This window comes from Phacochoerus africanus, chromosome 10, assembly GCF_016906955.1.
Source record: "Phacochoerus africanus isolate WHEZ1 chromosome 10, ROS_Pafr_v1, whole genome shotgun sequence".
In the NCBI taxonomy this organism is placed as follows: domain Eukaryota; kingdom Metazoa; phylum Chordata; class Mammalia; order Artiodactyla; family Suidae; genus Phacochoerus; species Phacochoerus africanus.
The window spans coordinates 69,902,497-69,927,145 of record NC_062553.1 but is presented as its reverse complement, the minus strand read 5'-3'; the positions used below and the strand labels follow the sequence as shown (position 1 = coordinate 69,927,145).

The 24,649-nt window shown below is 40.2% G+C and overlaps 1 protein-coding gene across 2 annotated transcripts; it reads right to left on the bottom strand.

Moving 5' to 3' along the window:
- Positions 1–11,082: 11,082 nt before the first annotated feature.
- LOC125138190 (growth-regulated protein homolog gamma-like) lies at positions 11,083–13,332 on the bottom strand. 2 transcript variants are annotated; one of them, XM_047799481.1, is made up of 4 exons: positions 13,055–13,332; positions 12,835–12,962; positions 12,640–12,723; positions 11,083–11,811 (listed from the first exon to the last, which is right to left on the bottom strand). In XM_047799481.1, exons 1-4 carry the CDS (start codon positions 13,151–13,153, stop codon positions 11,796–11,798), a joined length of 327 nt encoding a protein of 108 aa, XP_047655437.1. In that variant the 5' UTR covers positions 13,154–13,332; the 3' UTR covers positions 11,083–11,795. The 2 variants fall into 2 exon arrangements, with proteins under 2 accessions (XP_047655437.1, XP_047655438.1); XM_047799482.1 differs by having other exon boundaries at positions 12,835–12,958; positions 13,054–13,321.
- Between the last annotated feature and the right edge of the window lie 11,317 nt (positions 13,333–24,649).

Sequence of the window (24,649 nt, the reverse complement as noted above, 5' to 3'; positions counted from 1 at the left end):
TTTGCTTTATGTAAAAGTAAATTATTAAAATTTAAGGCTATTCTGTTATACAACAGCATGCATCTTAAGTGCATACTGACCTCAGACCTTACAATAAATAAAAATTCCCCTAAAAGAAGTATTTCAGTTTTGAAGACTTTAGTTAAAGAACTTTACTTTATGATGAGATCCAGGATTGTGAGTGACTAAAATAAGGGGAAGGTTTAAAGCAAAAGGGGTTTGTTTTGTTTGTTTTTGTTTGTTTGTTTTGTTTTTGCTTTTTAAGGCTGTGCCCACAGCATGTGGAAGTTCCCAGGCTAGGGGTCAAATTGGATCTGCAGTTGCCAGCCTACATCACATCCACGGCAATGTGGGATCTGAGCCACATCTGTAAACTACACCACAGCTCACAGCAATGCTGGTTTCTTAACCCACTGATTGAAGCCAGAGATAGAACTGCATCCTCATGGATAATAGTTGGGTCCTTTACCCCTGAGCCACAACAGGAACTCTGTAAAGCAAAAGACTAAAGCAAGAGGTTAAAGCAATCAAGAGACAAATGTTGATAAATTAATAAAGAAACATACTGATGTCATCAAGAATGATATCAGAGGATGAGGTGGAGAGAAAAACAGTGATCAAATGTCAGAGTTAACTAGGAAGTTAAATGGACTAAACGGTGATGGGGACATCACAAAGAAGGTAGAATCTGTTAAGAAATATTGGGAAAAAAAAAAAAAAAAAAAAAGGAGTTCGCATCGTGGCTCAGTTGAAACAAACCTGACTATCATCCATGAGGACACAGGTTCGATCCCTGGCCTTACTCAGTGGATTAATAATCTGGCATTGCTGTGAGCTGTGGTGTAGATCGCAGTCATGGCTTAGATCCTGTGTTGCTGTGGCTGTGGTGTAGGCCCACAGGTATAGTTCCAATTTGACCCCTAGCCTGGGAACCTCCATATGCCACAGGCATGGCTCCAAAAAGACAAAAAATAAAAATAAAAGAGAGAGAGAGAGATTGAGTCTAACAGGGAAACCACTCACCTACTGCATGAGTTCAGATTATCCTTCCAACATAATGGAAATTTCATTACCTCTTCTCCTCTCACTCCCCTCAGTCACCTGCCTGAAAACAACTGCTCAAATCCCCAGAGTGTGTAGAGAAAGCAGTTCAAGGCAGTCCTAAATTAGCATAAATAGGTGCTATTTTCAAAGAAAACACTGGAGGATGTCTAAGCTCTTGATGACAGCAGGGCTCTTGAGACCCATAGGATGTGATGTTCCTTGTGTGGTCATTAGTCAGGGGCCCTGCAATACAGGGATAGTGACATGTAACTCTACACTCACAGGATTACCCACTGTGAGTCCTTGTAAGAAAAAAGAAAACCTAAAGAATAAAGAACAAAGCCCATGTATTGAGTAAGGTAAAAATGAATAATAGCTACAATTAAACATTTTACATGTATCATCTCTACTTCTCCAATGACATAGCAAAGTAAGAACAAATAAAAGCATGTACATCCCCAAAGTGAAGTGTTTTATCCAAAATGACATACCTTATAGCAATGGATCTAGAAAACTAAACCACAGCAATAGGATTAAAAAGCCCAAGTTCAGAGTTCCCATTGTGGCTCAGGGGCTAATGAACCCAACCTGCATCACAGGTTCGATCCCTGGCCTTGCTCAATGGGTTAAGGATCCGGCATTGCACATGCGGCTTGGATCCCAAGTGTGTGGCTATGGTGTAGGCCAGCAGCTGTAGCTCTGATTTGACCCCTAGACTGGGAAATTCCATACGCCTTGGGTGCAGCCTTAAACAAACAAACAAACAAAAAAAACAAACTCAAGTTCTTTCCACCACGTTAACCACTCAACTGCCAAAGTGACCCTTAGATTAATCACAATCTCCACATACCCTAAATTTATTTTCCTTGTAATTTTTTAATTAAAAACACACCAAATTTAGTTTTTTCATTATAAGGGTCATCATTTTGTTTTTTTTTTTTTTCTATTTTAAGTGGTCTTATCCACTGCTGTGACTTGATTTAAAACAAACAAACAAACAAAAACACTAGTTTTGGTTTGTGTTTTTATTTCCCCAGAAGTTAATCCAAATGAAACTGACAGTATTAACGGCCTGAACCTAGCCAGAACACAGATTGGGACTTGAACCCACGTGTTGGGATTCGAACCCAGCCTAAACCCAGATTGGGACTTGAACCCATGGTTTTAAATTAGAATCACTCACCCTGTGTCTGGACTCACTGAGGTTCAGGTTCTTCATGTCTCTGCCCAGAAGGATTTCAGTGAGAGACAAAATGATAGGCAAGAAATGGATTTATTAAGATAGGACACTTGTGAGATGCAAGCATGCAGGCGCCTCTGCCCTGAGGATCCTGTGGGCTACAGTTTTATCATTCAAGGAGAGTGGGGGTTGGAAAAGTCTGCCTCTTCCTTTCTGGGAGTGGTAGCTCCTCTTAGGTATCAGATAAGTTGTGTATTCAAATCCGAAGAAGGGTGGTCCTCAAACTCTTGCCCTTGGTCTGAATGTGAATGCAGGCCTCATCCCATCCCTCACCCAACAACAGGAGACAACTCTCAAGGCTCCACTAATGAAGCAAACCTGTCTTGTTCTGATGGCTTTTTGAGCAATTTCTTGACTTAGAATGATTTCCCAATGTCCCCTGTTTCCCTCTTTAAATATGGTCCTTTATGGGGACTTCTACAACTACCTGTGTCCTCTCCATCCCTGTCACAAATATACTCTCATTATCACCTGCCTCTCTTTATTGTTTCTCCTCCACTACCAATTTGAGAATTCTATTTGGAGTTCAGTTTCTAAAAATGCTATGCCCCAAATAATTTTCTTTCACAAATAGAGGTTTTTTTTTCTTTTTTTGCTTTATAGGGCCACACTCAAGGCACATGGAGTTTCAGAGCTGTAGCTGCCAGCCTACGCCAGAGCCGCATCTGCAACCTACACCACATCTCATGGCAACGCCGGATCCTTCACCCACTGAGCAAGGCCAGGGATCGAATCCATAACCTCATGGTCCTAGTCGGATTTGTTAACCACTGAGCCATGATGGGAACTCCTGTTTTTGCTTTTTTTTTCCTTAAAATTTCATTCATCAAATGGGTCTGTTGCTTACCTCGTTGGTTTCTGTAAGACAGCTTCTAGCTATTTTAAGCCACTTTTATACTCAATGGAGATTTGTTTTAAATAGGTCAATTTGGATATCATGTTAAATAGAAAGTGTGAATCTGTGGCTCTCAGACTCAAGAGTGCATCAGTCACCTGCAGGGTAGAGTCTTGGGGCCACCCCAGAGTTTCTGAAGTGAGGACTGAGAATTGGGATTTTTCATAGGTTACCAGGCGATGATAATTCTGCTGGTCCTGGGACCAGATTTACAGATTTTCTGTTATAGACTTATTCTTGTTTTATTGTAATTTTATTCTGATCTGTTGCGGAGTCTGCATATATTTCTAAACATATCTTTAATTAAAAGACAGGAGAAGGAGTTCCCTTCAAGTGTCAGTGGTTAACAAACCCGATGAAGATCCATGAGATTGCAGGTTCGATCCCTGGCTTTGTTCAGTGGGTTAAGGATCCAGCATTGCCATGAACTGTCATGTAGGTTGCAGACATGGCTCAGATCCCATGTTGCTATGGCTGTGGCTACAGCTCCAATTGGACCCCTAGCCTGGGAACCTCCATATGACACAGGTGTGGCCCTAAAAAGACAAAAAGACCAAAATAAATAAATAAATAAATAAAAGACAGGAGAGGATTTCCCATTGCAGTGCAGTGGAAATGAATCTGACTAGTATCCATGAGGATGAGGGTTTGATCCCTAGCATTGCTCAGTGGGCCAGGGATCCAGCATTGCCGTGAGCTGTGGTATAGGTCACAGACTCAGCCCCACGTTGCTTGTGGCTGTGGTGTAGGCCGGCAGTTGTAACTCCAATTTGACCCCTAGCCTGGGAACTTCCATATGCCTTGGGTGCAGCCCTAAAAAGATCAAAAAAAAAAAAAAAAAAAGACAAGAGAGAGAATATTAACATGAGAATCCTTGAAATCAATTATACCTGTCTAAAATAATGGTCTTCCCCCATTCAGTGTTACTTTCCCAACTAATTAATTTTCCATCTTTCAATGCGACTCTGAAAAGAAAAGGGTGTTTTGCTTAAGTAATAACTGCTTTTAATTTAATAACACTTTCAATGTATTCATTACAATTTGTATAACATGAAATTCCTACACTTAAAATGAACACATAGGAGCTCCTGCTGTGGATCAGTGGTTAACGAGCCTGACTAGTGGGTTAAGGCCTTGCTCAGTGGGTTAAGGATCCAGGATTGCCATGAGCTGTGGTGCAAGTTGCACTCGTGGCTCAGATCCTGCGTTGCTGTGGCTGTGGCATAGATCCGCAGCTGTAGCTCCAATTCAACCCCTAGCCTGGGAACCTCCGCATGCATCAGGTGTGGCTCTAAAAAGATGAAAAAAGACAAAAAAAAAAAAAGAAAGAAAGAAAGAACACAACACAACTTTCTCAGACTAAATGACTAAATTAACTGTATTATTAGAATATGACTTTTAATAATATCGGTGCACGTAACAAATTTTTTTTAAAAAGTCAACTAGAAGATAAAATTTCTTAGAGAATTTTGATACATCAACTGATCAGCAAATATTTCTTGAACTTGGGATGTACAAGGTATGGTGTCAGACTCTGGAAACCTTGCAATGGAGAGTATGTTCCAGGCTGCCAGTTCTCAACTACTTACTATGTACTCTTTAGCATTACACCGCTGCTAACTTGGTTAGTCTTTAAGACCTCGTTAAAGCCTCATTTATTATTAAGAGGGAGGGGGAGAGCATAAATTAGTTATTTAAATTAATTCTGCAATTTTCAACTGCATTCAACAGAACAGCAAAGCTCACCCTTTTGGGGTTCATTATGTGAGGACTGAGTCATAAGAAAACTTAGGAGTTATTAATAATATTAATATTAGGAGTTATTAATAATAAAACTAAGGAGTTATTATTATGTTATGACATAACATAATAATGTGCCATAACATAATAATAACTCCTTAATAAATTACCAATACCAGGATAGCTACAAAACGTCACACTTAAGAGTGAAAACTTAAAAGTATTCCCTTTAAATGGAAAATGCAGTGTCCCTGCTATCACCACAGACATCTCAACAAAACTGGACACGTAAGAGTCACAAGGTCGCCAAAGAAGGAAACTAAACTGCCGTTATTTCCAAATGGCATGACTATGTGAGTAAAGGGTTGATGGCTACAAAATCGATTCAAAATTGTGTCTAAATGCTAATAACAGACGGAATTTGAAATTTTACAAAGCTATCTCCTCCAGTAGGATCAAAAGTATAAAGTGACTAGAAATAAGTTTTTTATAATACAAAATATGGAAAGCCTTTATGGAGAAAACCATAAAAGTTTGTTTGAAAACATTAAATAAGTTGGGAGCTACTCTATGTTCTTGATATAGAAAACTCAGAATCATAAAGTTGTTAGTAATCACAAAGTAAGATACAACTTCAAAGAAATTCCACTCAAAACTGCACTTTAATGAGTGAAAATTGCAAGTGGCTTCTAAGATTTATACAGAAGGACAAAGTCTAAGAAAGGAAAATCCACTCTAAAGAAGATGGGAGAATTTTTCTTATGTTAAGAACAAAATATTAATAATTATGATGGTATACAAATAGAGAAAAATTGATTAACAGGACAGAATAGGGAAATTGGAACAATACCTAAAAATTGAGAGGAATTTAGTTTATAGCAGAAATAGCATTGCAAATCAGTGGGAAAACAATAATATTTTAACAAATAGTGCTGGAACAATTGATGAACTATATAGAAAAATAAAATAAAATTGAGTAATTCTCTCACATCATATGCAGAAATCAGTGTCAGGTGGATTAAAGTCAAATACAAAGGAAAAACTAGCTGTTGTTTCTAAGCCGCCCCCTGTATGGTATTTTGTTACAGCAGCCCAGATAGACTAAGACAACAGTCATGGCAAGTTGAGAAAGGGGAAAAAAGTCATTCCAATCTTAAAGTTTTAATAACATATTAAAGATAAGTTTTAGGGAGTTCTCTGCATGGCTCAGCAGTTAACAAAGCCAACTAGGATCCATGAGGATTCAGGTTTGATCCCTGGCCTTGCTCAGGGGGTTAAGGATCCAGCATTGCCATAAGCTGTGGTGCAAGTCACAGACCCTGCTTGGATCCCACTTTGCTGTGGCTGTTGTGTAGGTGGCAACTGTAGCTCGCCCTCTGCAATGCCCCCCCACCTGCCCCCACCAGTCTGGGAACTTCCATATGCCAAAGATGCAGCCCTGAAAAGCAAAAAAAAAAAAAAAAAAAAAAAAAACCAGCAAAGATAAGTTTTAATAACTTGACAGCATTCAATTGACTGATCAGATCCTGGCCTTTATATAAACCAAAAAGCTAAAAATAGTGTTAGAAACACTATTCAGATACAATCTTAATTTCTTTGTCTCACTTTTCTTCTGCACCAAGTAGAAATCATGAAACATGGCATCATCAACATGTTTAGGTTTTATGATGATACTAATGAAGTATTCAAAAATAAGATAACCAGTGTTGAAAGACTCAAAATAATTTAGTTTTCCAAAACTTAAAAGTCAGGCCCAGGACATCATGGTAAGCATTTGCTAAAGAAAAGAGAACTCAGGAGTTCCCATCATGCCGCAGAGGAAATGAATCCGACTAGGAACCATGAGGTTGCGGGTTCGATCCCTGGCCTCGCTGAGTGGGTTAAGGATCCAGCATTGCCATGGGCTGTGGTGTAGGTCACAGACATGGCTCAGATCTGGTGTTGCTGTGGCTCTGGTGTAGGCTGGTGGCAACAGCTCTGATTGGACCCCCTAGCCTGGGAACCTCTCTGTGCTGTGGGTGTGGCCATAGAAAGACAAAAAAGAAGAAAAAGAAAGAAAAGAGAACTCAGAGATCAGCATTGAATTTCCATTGGGTCTCTTTGATCAATACTAAACCACATATGTAGAAGGTGGAATGTCATAAAGTCAGGCAAAGAATTGTCAGAAATGCTTAGGTGAGCAATTCTCAGACCTCATAAGTGGTGAGGAGATTCTTGAGGTCTGACTTTTTATAGTGGAGAGATCTTGTGAGCAACTTAGGGTGCTCAGTAGAGACATAGAAGAGACTTGACTTAGAAGTACAGCTAAATGAACCCTAGAGCAAAGAACTCTCTCTAGACCACCTTAAAAAAAATTTAAAAAGAAGCCTCAAAACAATCACGCTGATGCTCCCGTAACTTAACTGCCTGCCAGAACAGAAAATAAGGCTCCAAAAGCAGAAAATAAATCTTGACAAAAATATTAAAAATTGTCTGCATCCAATCAAAATATTAAAAATTGTCTGCATCCAATCAAAAATTACTACACATGCCAAAAAGTAGAAAATCATAACCCAGAACCAGGAGGAAAATTCAGGCAATAGAAATAGATTCAGAAATGACAGGATGATAGAATTAGTAGACAAGGATTTAAAAATAGCTGTTATAAATATGCTAAAGTGTTTAAACAAAAATATGAACACAACGAAAAGAGAAGGGGAAAGTATACATATGTAGCCTAACTTCTAAAAATATCCAACTGAGGGACCAGAAAATAGAATACACATTTTCTAACTCCTGACACTCACTGAGAGTTGTCTCATGACAGACCATCGGTATCTGTGGGTCTAGCAAACTCCTCTGCCATCCCCCCCCCCGTACCCCTAAATGGAGAAAACTCCTACAGAAAGAAGCAGAAAGGGAGGGGAGCTTAAGTTGGGAAGTCATCAGCCCATATGGATGTTGACCATTTCAATTTGGGAACTCATGCGTAAGCAGAGGGGATGTGAGTGGGGCATTAACAGAGAAGGTAGGACAAGTCCTTTCCCTTATTATTTATTTGAGTTCTCTGAGAAAGGAGAAATGCCATCATCTGGGATTCTGATGGCCCCCAGTTGTCTATTGCAGGTCTGCCACCTCTGCCATCTCCTAGTCTTTCTCCATTTACTTCTGGAAGTTCTGAGAGGGCATCTCAATACAACTCCCAAAGAAAGACTCGCCATGACAAGTAGGGTAAGCCATACTCTCTGCTCTCTGGCTCTAGCTCATTTGGTAACATTGCTCAGGAAATCTCAGTTACTGTTGCCATTGCTCTTTCTTGCTGATGATCCCTCCAAGTTATAATATGACACATAATATTCTTTTCCTACTTCCTTCATCCTTTGACCACCACCCCACATGCTTTGTGTTTCACTTCCTGCCATGACACTCCCAATGGGAACCGCCTTGTACCTGGAAAGTCTCTGGGAAATTTAGTGTGAAAACTATGCCGCATATCCACCTGATTCAGGATTGAGACTGAGATGACACCCATGGAGTTGGCCTGAAGACCAATGGTAGGTTCCTGGAGCCATTAATGACACTTAATCCATGCACTATTTCAGAAAGTGTATTCTGTTATTACCTTTCTTGTGTAAAAGGGAAAATAAAGTTAGGTCAGGAAACTTGCCCAAGATCAATGGCCCCAACTGACAGAACTAGAGTCTCCTCCAAAGTAAATCCGATTCTTTGAAAATGTTGTCTTTAATCACCATGTGTGTCCTTCTCCTTTTTAAGCTAAGTGGCCAGTATAGCAAGCTCCATGTTTGAAGGTAAGGACTGGTCTTAGGTGTGAGGGTGTAACCGAACTCTCTGGGTCCTACTTGCAAACATTTCCCCTTGTCCTCTGACTTGGGGTTAGCAAGTGAATGCCAGTGTTTAGGAAGCATCTAGACAGTTTGCATTTATTTACTCTGTACCATTCACAGAATTTTGTTGCTTCTCATCTCATTCATAATTAATAAAATTGGAGTTAGGAGGATATTATTACCTTTCTTTTAAAATTATTTTTAAATTTATTTTTAAACATGTCCAAATGGAGCTCATGTCTTCCCTCCCAAGCCTCCCCTTCTCTTATTGCTCTATGGTACCCAAGTCAGAAACTTGGAAGTTTCCATGCTCTTCTACACCAGATTTCATGGTTCATCAAAACTTGTCAGTTCTACCTTTGACTATTTATCCAGTTTTCCTCCAGACTGTGATCTGTCCAAGATGACCATCTGATCCTTTCTGTCAGTAACATCCCACTCCTCTTCTAATAACAGAGCCCACCCCTCTCCATATGGTTTATAGGCCCTTTGAGACTGGGTCCCTACTTACTACACTGCCTTGCCCCTTAATACTTCTTTGGTCCAATCACACCCAACTTATTTCATTTTATTTTATTTTTTTCCTTTTTGGCCATGCCCACAGCATGCAGAAATTCCCAGGACAGGGATGGAATGAACCCCTGTCACAGTAGTGACAATGCTGAATCCCACTAGGCCACCAGGGAACTCCATTTTTTACTTTCTTTTCTTTTCTTTTTTTTTTTTTTGGTCTTTTGTCTTTTGTTTTTAGGGCCACACTTGGGGCATATGAAGGTTCCCAGGCTAGGGGTCCAATCAGAGCTGAAGCCACCAGCCTACGCCACAGCCATAGCAACTCAGGATCCCAGCCTCATCTGCGTGCGACCTACACCACAGTTCACGGCCATGGCAGATCCCCAACCCACTGAGCAAGGACAGAGATGGAACCCACGTCCTCATGGTTGCTAGTAAGGTTCGTTAACCACTGAGCCAGAACAGGAACTCCCATTTTTAACTTTCTTTTTTTTTTTTGTCTTTTGTCTTTTTTGTTGTTGTTGTTGTTGCTATTTCTTGGGCCGCTCCCTCGGCATATGGAGGTTCCCAGGCTAGGGGTCCGATCGGAGCTGTAGCCACCAGCCTACGCCAGAGCCATAGCAATGCGGGATCCGAGCCGCGTCTGCAACCTACACCACTGAGCAAGGGCAGGGACCGAACCCGAACCCGAACCCGGAACCTCATGGTTCCTAGTCGGATTCGTTAACCACTGCACCACGACGGGAACTCCCATTTTTAACTTTCTTAATGTGCAACAAGGCTAGCAGAGATTGTTTCTTGGTACTTAGAGCCCTTATTTACCCAGCTGCTTGGAGCAAGCCCAAACTTGATCTCAAGTATTCTGGCTGCCAGGCTCACTTTGTTGCCTCTGCTAAAGCCTCTTACCTAGGGCTCAGCATTTCCTGAATGGGTCTTAAATCAAAGACAAGCACACACCTCATACATCTACAAACATTCTTTCTTTTCAGGTTTGGAGGGTGGTTTCTTTTAGTGTATGGGTTTCTTTCTTCCCCTGACATATCAGTTGTCTTTCTGTCTTGGAAATGTGGTGTCCTGCAGGATACAGGGGCAGTGTTGAAGTTCCAGAGGGCTTCCTCAGGCTAAACAAACCATTGGTTTCCCTAAAAATCGCACTGGAAAGGGTGGGAACTAACACATTCAAATCTTAAAACCATCCTACTGTATTTGATAAACTGGTATAAAGGATTGAGATGATTTTAAACTCTGAGGTGGTTACTTATAAATAAAGGTTTAAAAAATTGAATCTGAATGTCAATTAAATCTTTTTATGGATTAACTACTTAGCCACTCACTTTTGTCTGCTTCTACCTATAACACCTATTATTTGAGTTTTGAAGGAAAAAAAAATCCCTTTTCCACCATGAAATTGTCAACAATTGTTTGAAAAATCCTTTAGCAAAAGGAATGAAATGAAGGTTCTTGTTAAGTTGGTGGCAAGAATGAAAATGTTTTTCAAGTGGCCAACTTGAATAGCAAGGTAGCAAGGTGCTCCTTATTTAAAAAAAAAAAAAAAAAAAAGCAGTAAGAGTGTCATAGTTACTCTCATACTGAGGGGCAGGGGCCAGGGCCCCAGGAAAAGCACATTCTTAGGGAGGTAAGAGCCAGGGGAAGTGACAACTATCACCAGATGAAATGAAGCATCATTTACACTTTGGTTTATCTGTATAGCAAATTGAATGCCCAGGAGGAGAAAAAGAAGTTAAAAGACATGGATGTAAATCATCAGATTATCCAGTAAAGATAGACTTTTTTTCCACTCAGAGAAATGAAACAAAAATTGTTTTGTTTGAAATACTTTATTTTCATATTTTATGTAAAAACATCCACAAGTATTGAAATTTCTTTTTTCGAAGTCAAGGAAAGGCACTGTGTAATTAACATTAAACAAGGCATTATGCCTTACAAGAAAGACATAAAATGTCTAAAGGATATTTAGAACATTACAGTTCTTAAAGCTTCAACATGGGAAATGTTGCCCACATACCATGAAATCATTTCAGTAAAGAACAACTAACATTCTTTTAAACATTTACAGAAAGAGATGTACCCACACGTTCCCCCACCCTGACAAGGATCTCAAGTTTGGCCGGCATCCCCTGGCCTCTGTCACAGGGCTGGCATGCTGTAGGTGCTTCAGAATATTAGTTTAATGACTGGAGAACATGTGGAAGCATTCTACTTCAAGTTAAATAAGAATCAGGACTAAATTAACTTGTTTTCGTTCATAAAATACATAATAAAAACAATGATACGGTGTGCGAGGAGATTCAATCACATCCTTAATTATTTTACCTGTAAATATTAACAAAGAATCTTTGCAAACTAAGCAATGGTTAAATAAATAAATAAATAAATAAGTGGAAGAGCCCTCCTAAGAGATGTTCAAACATATTAAACCGGACCCAGGTGACCCCGCGAGCTGGCAATCCTTCTTTGATTCCTGGAAGGGCAGGGCTTACTTCAGGAACAGTGATGGAGGAACTTCCTTCTCCCCTGGTCAGTTGGAGTTGGCCCTGTAAGGAGAAAAGGTCTTCCTTAGCAGCAGCTCCAGAAAGCAGAGGGCACAGCCCTCTTTTCCTGCCCTGCTCCCTAGATTCCAGTGATGTCTGAATCGAGTGTGGCACCAAAGTGGCTACTGCCTGTAACCTGCTATGCTCTGTGGCAGAGACCTCTAGGCTCCCAAGTACTCTTATTTAGGAATGGGGTGGCATCTGCAGCCTCCTGCACTACTGGCTATTATTGGCTACCAATGGCTAGAACCTTTACTCTCTGCCTGTCACATTGGGTTTCACTTAAAGACACAGAGCGGACCCATGCAGTAACTACTATTGTTTTCCCTGTTTTACTAAGTCTTAGATAAACCAAACCATTGGCACACAGCTAATAGGTGGGGATGCACATTTGTACCCAGTACCTACTCACTGCAAAGTCCTTGCTTTTCATTACTGAACTTGAGGGTCGATGTTGCAGAAAACCAGAGTTCTGCTTTTAATGTATGTGTTCCAGAAAGAACTGGGGTGGGGAGAATGCCTATTTTTGTTGTTGTTTTTGTTGTTTGTTAAAATAGAAAGCTTTTTAGCATGACTGTCCAACACTAGTGAATATTTTCATGAAAGCAGCTTAATCCACATTTATTTGAATGGGGATAGAGTCAGGGGCCAGGGGGGAAGGCACTGGAAATATCCTTCTGACACCAGAGCAGATTAATGACCTTAATAGCAAATTGAATGGTGAAATAATCATGATTTTCAGTCCTGCAGCTAAATCGTGGGTTTCTCTGGTATAATTTGCAGAAGACAGAATGACCCTACTCACACGAGTGAATAAAAACTATAACTCACTTGTTTAGCATCTTCTCGATGATTTTCTTCACCATGGGGGCTTCAGGGTTGAGACAAGCTTCCTGACCATTCTTGAGAGTGGCTCTGCAGAGAGCAGGGAGAATCCACGTGAGGCAGGAGGTCGGGCTGGGGAGTCAGGGTGGGGGCATTGGGACGCTGGGGGTGACAAGGACAGCGGCGGGCAGGGAAACTTACATGACTTCCGTTTGGTCACAGTGGGGTCCCGGGGATGTCACCTTCAGGTTCTGGATGTTCTTGAGGTGAATTCCTTGCACGGTCTGCAGGCACTGGCAGCGCAGTTCACCGCCCACGGGGGCCCCTGCGGGGACGACAGACTTAGTTATTGGGGTGTTCCCCGATGGGCACCCCCCCGCCCCCGGGTCCGGCCTGGGGATGCCAGGCGCCGAGTCTCACCTGCTGTGCGCCGGCCGGCGGCCACTAGGAGCAGGAGCAGCAGCGCGGCGCGGAGGAAGCGCGGGGCGCAGGGGGAGGCTGCGATCGCGGCGCGGGCCATGGGGCTTAGCTCGGAGGGTGGCTGTCTGCGGCGGGAGGGCTGGAGGGAGTGCTGGTGGAGCGGGTTCTGTGGCTCTCTGAGCGGGGCGAACGCCTTTTATCCTGATGGGACTGGAGCTGGCAGCCCCGGGCCAGGGAAATTCCCTGATGCGCGGGTCGTTCCTGGGTCCGGAAGGAAGGCGCCGCCCCGCCCGCCTCCCGCGTAATCTGCTAATCCGCGCACTCACGGTGTCATCTTTGTGCTCAAATCCCACAGGGGGAGTGAGTCGCCGTCACGCGGGGGCTACATCCTGCGCGGGGAAGGGGGCCTTGGGTGCTTGGCCACCTCTGGCCACCGGACGGGGAGAGGAAATAGCTCCTTGAGACCCCGCACAGAAGGGCAAGACAGTTTTAGAAGGAAAGACTTCTGTTCTTAGTTATCAAACCAGAAGAAATTAAGGAGGAGTAAACGAGTATATGTGATTATCTTATCATATAAATATAATACACACACACATACATATACAATATCTATATATCTAAGTTTCCATTTTGCCTATTTCATACATGTGGACGGAATACTCTGTCAAAAATACAGCTGACACCTCCGATTCTCGAGAAGAATGTTCAGCTCGTTCCTCATGTTGTATATTCTCAAATCACGCCTGGAGTATGCTGGTTATGTTTTCCATTCCGTGGGAACTGGCATCGTGTCAAAAGTTGAAGTCAGGGTTCATTTCTGTGAAAGTTGAGGGCTGTACCATGCCATGTCTTTTGTGTCCTGCTGAACTTCTTTCTTCCCTCTTCCAAAATTCCTTGCAGATCTCCTTTTCCATGTATGAAATTCCAGAGCTGATCTACAAATGGGAGACTGGTGGTCACTCTGGAACCTGCGGGCAGGCTAGCCCGGGTCACCTGTTCTGGTTCTGTCCTTGGACAGAATAGCATGTGGACACTTGAAGGGGGTGTAGCTGCTGCATAGCGCCCTTACTCCAGATGTGTGAAGATGAAACAGGAAACTCAAAAGCCTGTTTCATTCACTGAAGGGGGACCCTCCGTATAGATCGGTCCTCCTTTTTCTGGAAACTTTTTTTCTGACCAGGAATTTCAGTCTTTTAACCTGATGCCTTTACTTTTTTTTTCACCAGAAGTTTTAGAGAATATGCCTTGACTCAGCATTAAGTGTAGAGGGCTTAAGTGTAATTCTCCAGGTGGGAGTCAGACCTCTTGGAGATGGGGAAAATGATGGGAGTTGGGAAAGGAGAAAGAAATGGCCTCTGGCCCAGAGGTGGGTGTCTCTGGACAGGGCTCTGGGCAGCCCAGCTCCGTGGTACGGAAGCTGTGTGCCATTCCACCATTCAGGCCACCTGGCATAGAGCAGAGCTTCATGCATTTAGTTGCCAGTTGCCGCCTATCACCAACAAGTTGTAAAGGGTTCTCTGCCTCCTCACAGATGGTTATGAGAAATGACTCAACTTGTGTGAGAGTCAGTAGAGATTAAATGCTGTGTAGATGTTTGTAGAATAGACAAAATAGAAATAGCTTTTTCCAACATTGCCTAAACAGAAACTCTACCTGTTGTGACTCTTCCTATAAAGAAACAAACAAAAAGGTAACGGGAAGGTTCACTCCCCAATTTTTCTTTGCACATTTAAAAATTTCTGGGTCAGTCTTTCTGAAAGGAAGGCACTGCTCCACTCTACTAGGAGACACATGTATCTGGGATTTGGGTGGTGGTGTGGTTTTGTTTGTTTTTACTTTTGAGATCTATCATTGATTTACTTTGTAGTCGTACTATCAATCATCTCATCTATTAGGGAGTTTGAATTAAAGACTCTTCCCCTTACTTATTGGAAGAGATTTACAGAATGAATGAATGAATGACTTTAAAAATACTCTAGGAGTTCCCCCTGTGGCACAGTGAGTTAAGGATCTGGCTTTGCTGCAGCAGCCATGTAGGTCACAGCTGCAGTGCGGATTCAATCCCTGGCCCTGCAACTTCTATATGCTGCAGGTGCTGCCAAAAATAAATAAATAAATACTCTAGGGTTTTTAAGTGTAATCCTGAGAGACAAACCTGGGAAATTAAAATTTGTATTAAGCACTAGGAAATGAAAAATAATATAAAGGCTATCTATGGTAACAAGCTCAGAAATAATTGAGAATTTGTGTGATTCCTCCCCTTGTGATCACTTGTTTCCTGAGGTTTCATGGTAAACTGGCCCCAGAAATACAAACATTAGTCTTTAAAAGTTGTAAAATGTATTATTTTGTTTCATAATTTAAGTAATACAGATTCTGTTTCTAAAGTTTATAAAAGTCAGAAAGGCATGAAGAGATTATTTTTTCTCTAATCTCTCTTGACTTCTGTCTGTGGAACAAACTTTAATGGGTCACTGGACATTTGCTCTTTTCTTCAACAAACATGGCAGCTGACAAATTATAAGGGCACACTGCTCTGAGTCAATATGAAAGACGCTGCTTCCTTCATTTAGTTGCCTCATACTGTGGGCAAGTTACTAAACCTCTCTACCCACCCCAAGGTGCAGCACAATACTCTTCTAAGAGTTATACAAATACTGACTCATTCGATCTTTCAAGATCTTTCAAACATCCCCGTGAAAAGATGTATTACTGTTATCTCTGTGGTACCTGAAGGTTGCAGATAAGGAAACTGAGGTCCAGAGAGGTTGAGGAACTTCCCTGAGGGCACCAGCTCTTGTGCCTGGGGCTCACAGCCAGAGAGAACAGCTTTTAATACATTTAAATTTTGCTATGATAAAACCTTCTGTGGTATATGGCTAAAAATATCCAGAGAGGAGTGATTTTTAAAAACCTGTTTGGGGTTCTCTGTGTTTGTTTTTTCCCACTACTTGAAGGTTTCAGATTGCCTTATTCTAAAAAGCAAACAGAGACAATGGTTACCCACCTCCATATTTTGGTTTTACACCCAGCATAACTCTCTTCTGGGGCATTAATACAGTTTGTTATATTTTCTTAAAGTGTCCAATTCTGAAAAAAATAGTAATTTTATCCTAGATAAATCTGGCGAACATTCCCTTATCCAAGCGATGATGACAAAGGTTAATATCACAGTGCCATGTCAGATGTATGTCATGTACCCCTATACGACTTCACCTCTTTGGTATTCTTTCCAAAAGTTCATAAACCCAGTCCAATCATAAGAAAAGCATTTTTCGAAACTAAATTGAGACATACTAAATAGCTGACTAACACTGTAGAAAAATGTCAAAGTCATGAAAACTGGGAAAGGCTAAGAAAGAGTCACAAACCGGAAAAAGTATAGAGCGTGACAACTAACTGCAAAGTGGCACCTCGATTGACTCCTGGAACAGAAAGAGGAAAGGTAAGTGGAAAATCTGGTAAAATCAAATAAAGTCTGGAGTTTCATTAAGAGTAATGTGCTTGGAGTTCCTGCCATAGCTCAGCAGGTAACGAATCTGACTAGTGTCCCTGAGGATATGAATTTGATCCCTGGCCTCACTCAGTGGGTGAAGGATCTGGTGTTGCTGTGACCTCTGGTGTAGGTCACAGACACAGCTCAGATCCCACGTTGCTGTGAGCTGTGGTGCAGGCTGGCAGCTGCAGCTCGGATTCAACCCCTAGCCCAGGGGGAACGTCCATATGCTGCAGGTGCAGCCTTAAATAATAATAACAACAACAACAATAATAATAATAAAATGTTCACAATAGGGAAAACTGGGTGCAAGGTAACACAGAGGCTGTACTATCTTTGTAACTTTTTTTAATTTAAAATTATTTCAAAATAAATTTTTTTAAAAAAAAATCTTTCTATTTCTAAATCAAGTTAGAATACTACCAAAATGAAGTCTATAGACATGCATGCTTTATCTGGTAGCTTCCTAGAAAGAGAATTAAATTTTTGAGTCCATGTTTGCTGAAGTATGAACATTCAAAATATCTGCTGCTCCATTTTGGACATGCCATCGTGTTCATAGGTTTAAATAGTTTGTCTTCAGTGTTAGTCATGCTATCCCAAATCTCTCATCTATTTCTTGTAACTGATGAAAAACATAAAGTGTTTGCCGTAATGATCTAAAGGACCTAGCCCAAAAGTGACGTAAATGAATTTTCAAGGAGAGTGAACTCCAATGTATCTACAAGAGCTGCCCCAAAAGACAAATAAATAAATAAAGCAAATGAAGCGTGTCAAAAAGTAGCCAACATGCGTAGATTGTGAAGACTTTGACTCCTGGGAATGACAATCAAAATTACTTGTTTTTGGAACTGAGGTAAAAAAGAACGATTTTTTGTTGTTGTTGTTGCTCTTATCTTCTCTTTCCTGTGCCACTTGAATTAATGAGAGCCTCATCAACCAAAATACAAGAAGAATTTATAAGCAAAGGAGTGCTTAGTCTTGTACAATAAACAAATTCATTTTCCTGTTTGAACAAGTGCTTCTTTAGGCCAATTACTTTTGCAAAAGTTGAAGACCAGGTTTTTATGCACAATCTTTAAACTCATGCAAGCAGTGACCCTGAAAGAAATGGAATAATCTCTCAAATGGAAGCTTTGGGTGGTGCAATTCCATTTTCCTGGCAATCATTGTGAATCTTCTGGAATTGACAATTACTAAAATCCAGGATGTTCACATCTCGAAGATCCACTGTTTTACTCCTGCCATTGCTGCAGCCCCAGCAGGCAGGTGGAAACTTACAGTCCTCACCTCAGTTCTACTCCCTGTACCAATTTTTTTTTGTCACTGCCATGGAAAATCTCGGGCCCATCAAGAATAGGAGGTAAGCAAAAACTATTTCCACCCCCACCCCCATTTCATGGTTTAGGCAGATATGCTACATGACTTCTCAAAGGGTCCCCAATAGGATTGAACCCAAGATGGCCACACCCTCTTTTCTTATTCCCCTCTTCCCAGTTCTCCAATCCCATACCTTTGGAATATTTCCCCAAATAAACCTGCCTGCATTGTAGGCCAATGACGCAGGCTCTGCTTTTTGGGGGGGGACACACCGCCATCTTGAGAACTAACTTTGCTGACCAGCAGGAAGAAATGGGCTGTGTAGCTCTACTCTACCCCTAGCTTGCTTTAAGAACTTTTTCTCTCTCAACTTCTATCTCTATTTCCCCTACAATGACCTCTTTTGTTGTAATGACTGGCTCTGTGGAGAGAACAATGAATATGACATTAAATCCCTTGTTCTATCCATCTCTCCGGGCCAATGGCATTAGTGTGTACCCACATCGAGGTGTAAGGAAGGAAGATGTTTCTCTTCTTCTCTTATTGGCCTAATTATTAAACCGACATAAGACAATGGAACAGGAGAAAAATTTAAATTTATATGTACAGGAGCCCCATAAACATAGGAGACTCAGAGAAGGGACCAAAGTAGACAGGCTTTTTACCCTTTAGACAAAATAATGATACATTTGTGAAGAATGGGTAAGACAAAGGGGTTTGGGCTTGGGGTAGTACATTAGTGAAGAAGAAAGTTTGTTTATAAGCTTTCTTGGCTCTAAATTCTTTAATCTCTCATGATAAAGATGTCTCTTTTTCTCTCCTGGTACAGGAAAGATACCTTTCACATGAGAAATTTATTTCCTGCCTTCAGGGACAAAGAATGATCAGAGTCTCCTTCTTGCACTGGCTATTTCTTAAGTAACTTCAGTTCAAAAGAATCAATATGACAATCTCCTAGTCTTGAAAATAAGTCACTTAAACAGCTGTGTCTCATTTTAGGAGGTGGTGTTGTAGCCTGGCTCCCAAAGTTAGGTATATTGTGTGAGAAATCAGGCAATTAATAAGGCATTAGATGGAAACAAAAGAAAAAAAACAGTGACTAATGATTGCAGAAAATTGTAAACCAGTTTCTGAGTTTCGAGGATAGCCAGTTGAAAGGGTTTCTAGATGCCAGGCTCAAAGGATATTCAGGTAGATTGAGAGGAGGCAGTACAACATGACAGATTTTACTGTTTACGGTTTGAATGTCTCTGGGGATCATTCTAAGTGGCCCACACAACAACAGGCATGAAGATTTCTCTATGGGAGCTGTTGGTGATTTCCCCGAAGTCTGTATCAAGTTGTCCAACATGAGTTTACATGGCTTTGGAAAAAGGGCACTTTTACTTTTCAATGATTTCAAGCCAGAAGGGTGGAATACAAATTGGAAACATTGGTTTGGATGGTTTTAGACAGATATTGAAGGAAACTAGAATCCAGGATCCAGTGAGTTTGCAGGTAGAAAATGAAACCTCAAAGATAATTAACAGCATTAAAATCTAATACCCGTAAAGGTGTATTACTGAAACATAATTTTTCTCTCTATAAACATCATGATTTATATCAAAGACAACCACCGTAAGACTAATTTATTGCAAAATTAAGTCTAGTTTCAATAAACGTGGCCTGCTTATTTATACAAATGCAGCAGGAATAGTGATTGGCCATATAGGCTCTTTTATATTTTTGGTTTGCTAGAACTTTTCATAAGGCATCACAGATTGGATTTTTTAAAAGTCTCTTGAAGCTAGGAAGCCAAGCCAAAAACTTGCCATCAGATTTCAATACGTGTCGATTTGGGTGAATTTCTCTCTTCTCTAGGTCCCGTAAATATCCTGAGGTTCCTGCACCTGCCAGGGAATGCCCTTCCTTACTCATTTGGTAACCTTGCTGTGAACCCTGTATGCAAGTACCAGGCATATTTCTGCAAGGAATTTGATTGGCTTCATAAAAATGAACCTTAGCTCCTTAAAGCTGTCTGGTCCTGTCTGAGTCTCTGTATATCTATGTATATGACATTCCAGTCAAAGCCTTGATAATATATCCAATTGTGTTGTTACAAGGAGAACAGAATCTCAGTGAACTTATGTAAACAACTAATAGTGCCATGAAAATAAGAATACTCACTGAAAGCCTCTGAAATTCTGGAAGAATTAGGTATGGAGAAAAAGAAAGATGTTTCAACTTTGTTCACAAAGGGATATTTTACTAGATTTCTGTAAGTCATAGGTAGTTTAAGAGGAAAGATTTCCTTATATCTGGAAAACAAAAGATTAAAGAACCAGCAATGTTTTTGAAATCATAAGAATTATAATTATCCTTGTCAGTCCATTCGGCCCCATGTAATAATTCTTGATGATCTTGATTTTTAAAGAACTTTTATGAAGCATCATTTTTTGGGATTTTTTTAAAATTTGAATTCTGTATTTCTCACCCAGTTTGGTGGTATATACTTAAAGACATCAAACACCTGTATTCTAGAGTGCTTGGCAGGGTCTTTCGCAGAATTTCTTTGAAGATGAAATATTTTTACAAGAAAACATTTGCAAAAGAATCAGAATAAAACAGTAACTGTCCGTAAATGATAAAAGACTTAAAATGGCAATGGTTAAAGATCAGATGGGAGTTTATTACAATGTAAATGATAAAGAAATTTAGTTATTTCTATGACACACAACATCTTAAGATAATTAGAATCACAATAACATTTTACCAGGACATATCAGATTTTTTGGAATTTCATGTAATTTCTGGAATACTTACATTAATGACATTCACCTATAACCTAAGCTTCCTTGCTCTCTCCCTCTGTTTTTATATGGAGAGTAAAATAAATCTGTTAAGATGTTTCAGGGGCCCTCTGGAAAATCCCAAAGTCAGTTTGAGGTCAAAAGAATTTATTTGGAATTTGATTTGGGGAAGTTTGTCAAAAACATCAAAAAGTTGTTGACACTTGGCTAAAAAGGATCATAGATCATTATGAAACAGTATTTAATTATCCATTTATCAAAGTAGCAATAAAAGATTTTTTTAAATGTAAACCTTCAATCCGGAAGGTTACATAATTCTGAGCAAAACTTAACTGTTTTAATATGGAGAAGACTTGGTTTACTTAAGTGATCAAAGACCAATGACAAAGATAACAGAAGGTATAGGAAATTATTTTGAAAAAGCACACTTTGTTTTCTTGGCATATCATTTAAAAGGTAAAGAAAAGTTTTTCATTATATCAAGAGCAGAGCAATAGTCCAAAAACACATTGTCCTTTTAGCAGATGAAAGAAAATTCATTTCCAGTTTTATATAAGCACACTATTGATAGAAAGTTTGTGTTTAAAACCCTTATAATAACTTCATTCAATCTTATCCAGCTTGGTCACACATAAAATTCCTTTCCTGGGGTTCCTGTTGTGGCTCAGTGATCGTGAATGTGACTAGTATCCAAGAGGACGCAGGTTCGATCCCTGGCCTCGCTTAGTGGGTTAAGGATCCAGCATTGCCATGAGCTGTGGTGTAGGTCAAAGATGTGGCTTGGATCCAGTATTTCTTTGGCAGTGGCATAGGCCAGCAGCTGCAGCTCTGATTCGACCCTTAGCTTGGAAACTTTCATATGCTGCAGGTGTGGCTCTAAGACAATAAAATAAAATAAAATGAAATAAAATAAAATTCCTTTCCTAAGATATCTTTTTTGTAAACCTTCCATAACTTTATCTTATTGTATTTTATTTTATTGTATTGTATTGTATTGCATTGTATTGTATTGTATTGTATTGTATTGTATCGTATTTTATTTTATTTTATTTTATTGTTTGTCTTTTGTCTTTTAGGGCCTCACCCATGACATATGGAGGTTCCCAGGCTATGGGTCTAGTCAGAGCTACAGCTGCTGGCCTACGCCAGAGCCACAGCAAAGCCAGATCCAAGCCATATTTGCAACCTACACCACAGCTCACGGTAACACTGGATCCTTAACCCACTGAGCAAGGCCAGGGATTGAACCCACAACCTGGTGGTTCCTAGTTGGATTTGTTTCTGTTGCGCCTTGACGGGAACTCCATAAACCTCTGTAACTCTATATGTTCATTTTAGTTTGTTTCTTGTTCTCTTTTCCCATTCTGAAACAATTGGTTTTGATTTAGGACAAAATTATTTTGTTTTCCTTGACAAAATGCATTTTTAGTCTTCATACCTTTTCTCGCCCAAAACACACATCTTATTTTCTTGACATACAGAAGTGTTTCCTTTATTATTTTCACTACTTTTAATTACATATATTAATTAGAATTCTTTATCTTCTGAAACCCTAATTTCTAGTAAAAATTAAGAGGTAAGCGATTGTGAACTCTCTGTTACACAGCATTCTTTAGATTGGAAAGTTTATGAATACATTTTCAATTTTTTGTAGCACACTCTGCTTTGTAATATAACCCTAATTTAAAAAAAAATCGGTGCAAGCATGTTTACTAAAAGAGCCAAATATTTATAATAAAAAGTCAAATGTGTGGAGTTCCCGCTGTGGTGCAGTGAGTTAAGGATCCAACGTTGTCTCTGTGGTGTTGTGGGTTCAATCCTCAGCCCAGCACGGTGGGTTAAGGATCTGGCATTTGGGGTGTAGGTCTCCGCTGAAGCTTGGATTCAATCCCAGGCCCAGGTACTTTCATAGGCAGAGGGTGCAGCCAAAAAGAAGAAGCCCAAGGTGGACAAATTTAGGTTGTTCAATCAACATTGCTATATTTTGTCTTATTTGGAAATAATGTAGATAACCAATGAAATTTCAGTATTGAATTTAACATAGCAAAACTTCAACAGTGAGAGTAATCAAAGAGATTTGGGTAGCTACTTTTACATAGGCATACTATAGAACAATCATTACTGAAAATTTCACCAAAAATATGTTATCTCACAGATACAATTATATTTAGATTACTCCTAAAAGTGACATGAGCCTTTGAAGCAGTTAGCTATCATCTTAATTTCTTTCCCTTTTTTTTGCTAACAAATTTTATAACAAAGATAACATGAGCTTAATTTACTTTGAGTAAACCTAAGTGGAATAAAAGTATTATTACTTAATGCTGATAACTATTAAGACATGCCTATGTTAATTAAGCTAACAAACTTTAAACTACTTTTTATTTACTGAAAATTATCTTAGATCCCATGAACTTGAACACCATTTGGTAGTTTCAGTTATATTCCTAAGATTTAGAAATATTTAATTCACAAATACTTATTTTTAAGCCAAGTAAATAAAACCCCTTACAAATTAATTGTAGCACTACAACCCAGAGGTAGAAAAATAATATATCTAAACTTACATACCTAGACATACATAAACCTACAGACAGACAAAACAAAAATCTCACATCTTCCATTTCAAAACTTTAGCCATGAGTCAAGCACAATAAAAAAAATTACTAGTTTATAAATCACTGTCTCTGACCGGCAGAAAAAATTAAGGTTACCAGCTTAAAAGATTTTGCTAACATTTGTGGACAAGACATTTAAGATTTATAATTATCCTTGACATGTAATCTTAAGGAGGTTGTGGTCTAGAAGGTGAGCAAAGGAGTCTTTTTAGCAGTTTGTACTTAAAAAAATACTCCATTCTTTTTTTTCCTTCAGACTTAGGTGAGTACGAGTTAGGTCTGATTACCTCCTAGAGTGTTTACATTTCAAAAACATAGTAATATTTTCATCTTTAAGGGACAGAGAAAGAATGCAATGTTTTTGTTGTTGTTGGCTGTTTTGCTTTTTCTTTTCCTTGGCCTTTTAAAATTTTGTGGGATCTTCCAAAAGTAGAGGTGAAGGGACTTCCTCTTGTGGCTCAGCAGGTTTCGAATGCAAATAGGATCCCTGAGGATGCAGGTTCAATCCCTGGCCTTGCTCAGTGGGTTAATTAAGGATCCGGCATGGGTGAGCTGTGGTGTAGGTTGCAGATGTGGCTCGGATCTGGCATTGCTGTGGCTGTGGCATTGCCAGCAGCTCTAGCTCCAATTTGACCCCTAGCCTGGGAACTTTCATATGCCACAGGTGCCGCCCCCAAAAGCAAAAAATAAAATAAAAGTGGAGGTAAAAGGACTTTATAATTTAAGAGAGTCAGGCTTTCCCTGGTGGCCTAGTGTTTAAGGACCCAGTGTTGTCATTTCTGTGGCTTGGGTTATTGCTTGGAATTTCCCTGGCCCTGAAACTTCCACTTGCCATGGATGAAGCTGAAAAAATAAATAAAGAGGAGAGAGAGGGACTCATTGCTGTCCAGGGACATGAAACTGACCAGGACCCTGTGGGGCTCCTGGACACGGATACGCCTGGCACTTGGCCATCTTTGGGCTCAAGTATTCTTCATTACAGAGAGAAGGTCACAGTTTGATAAGCTTGAGAAACACCCAAGCTCATCAGGAGAACCCCCCCTCCACCATGGCCAGATTAAAGGAGGTTCTGCACACATCCTGATCTTTATCAGCAACCCCATCCTTGACATACCGCTAAAAAAATCCCACACCAAATCCTCCTGGGCTGGGATATTCCATTATTCATTTATTTATTTCTCTTCAGGGCTGCACCCTTGGCATATGGAAGTTCCCAGGCTAGGGATCGAATCTGAGCTGCATCTGCGACCTACACCACAGCTCATGGTGTCAGAGCCATGACAGGAACTCCAGGACACTCAATTTTTGAGGCATGAGCCTGCTCTGCCCCTCTTTGCCTGGCAAAGCCATAAAGCTACTCTTTTCTCCTTCAC

What these genes read in the sequence shown, in the direction of transcription:
- LOC125138190 (XM_047799481.1), bottom strand. Translation starts at nt 13,153, where the DNA reads ATGGCCCGCGCCGCGATCGCAGCCTCCCCCTGCGCCCCGCGCTTCCTC. An exon ending in CCGCCGGCCGGCGCACAGCA is followed by an intron (nt 12,963 to 13,054) that starts GGTGAGACTCGG and finishes TCTGTCGTCCCC; the next exon opens with GCAGGGGCCCCCGTGGGCGG. An exon ending in TGTGACCAAACGGAAGTCAT is followed by an intron (nt 12,724 to 12,834) that starts GTAAGTTTCCCT and finishes TGCTCTCTGCAG; the next exon opens with AGCCACTCTCAAGAATGGTC.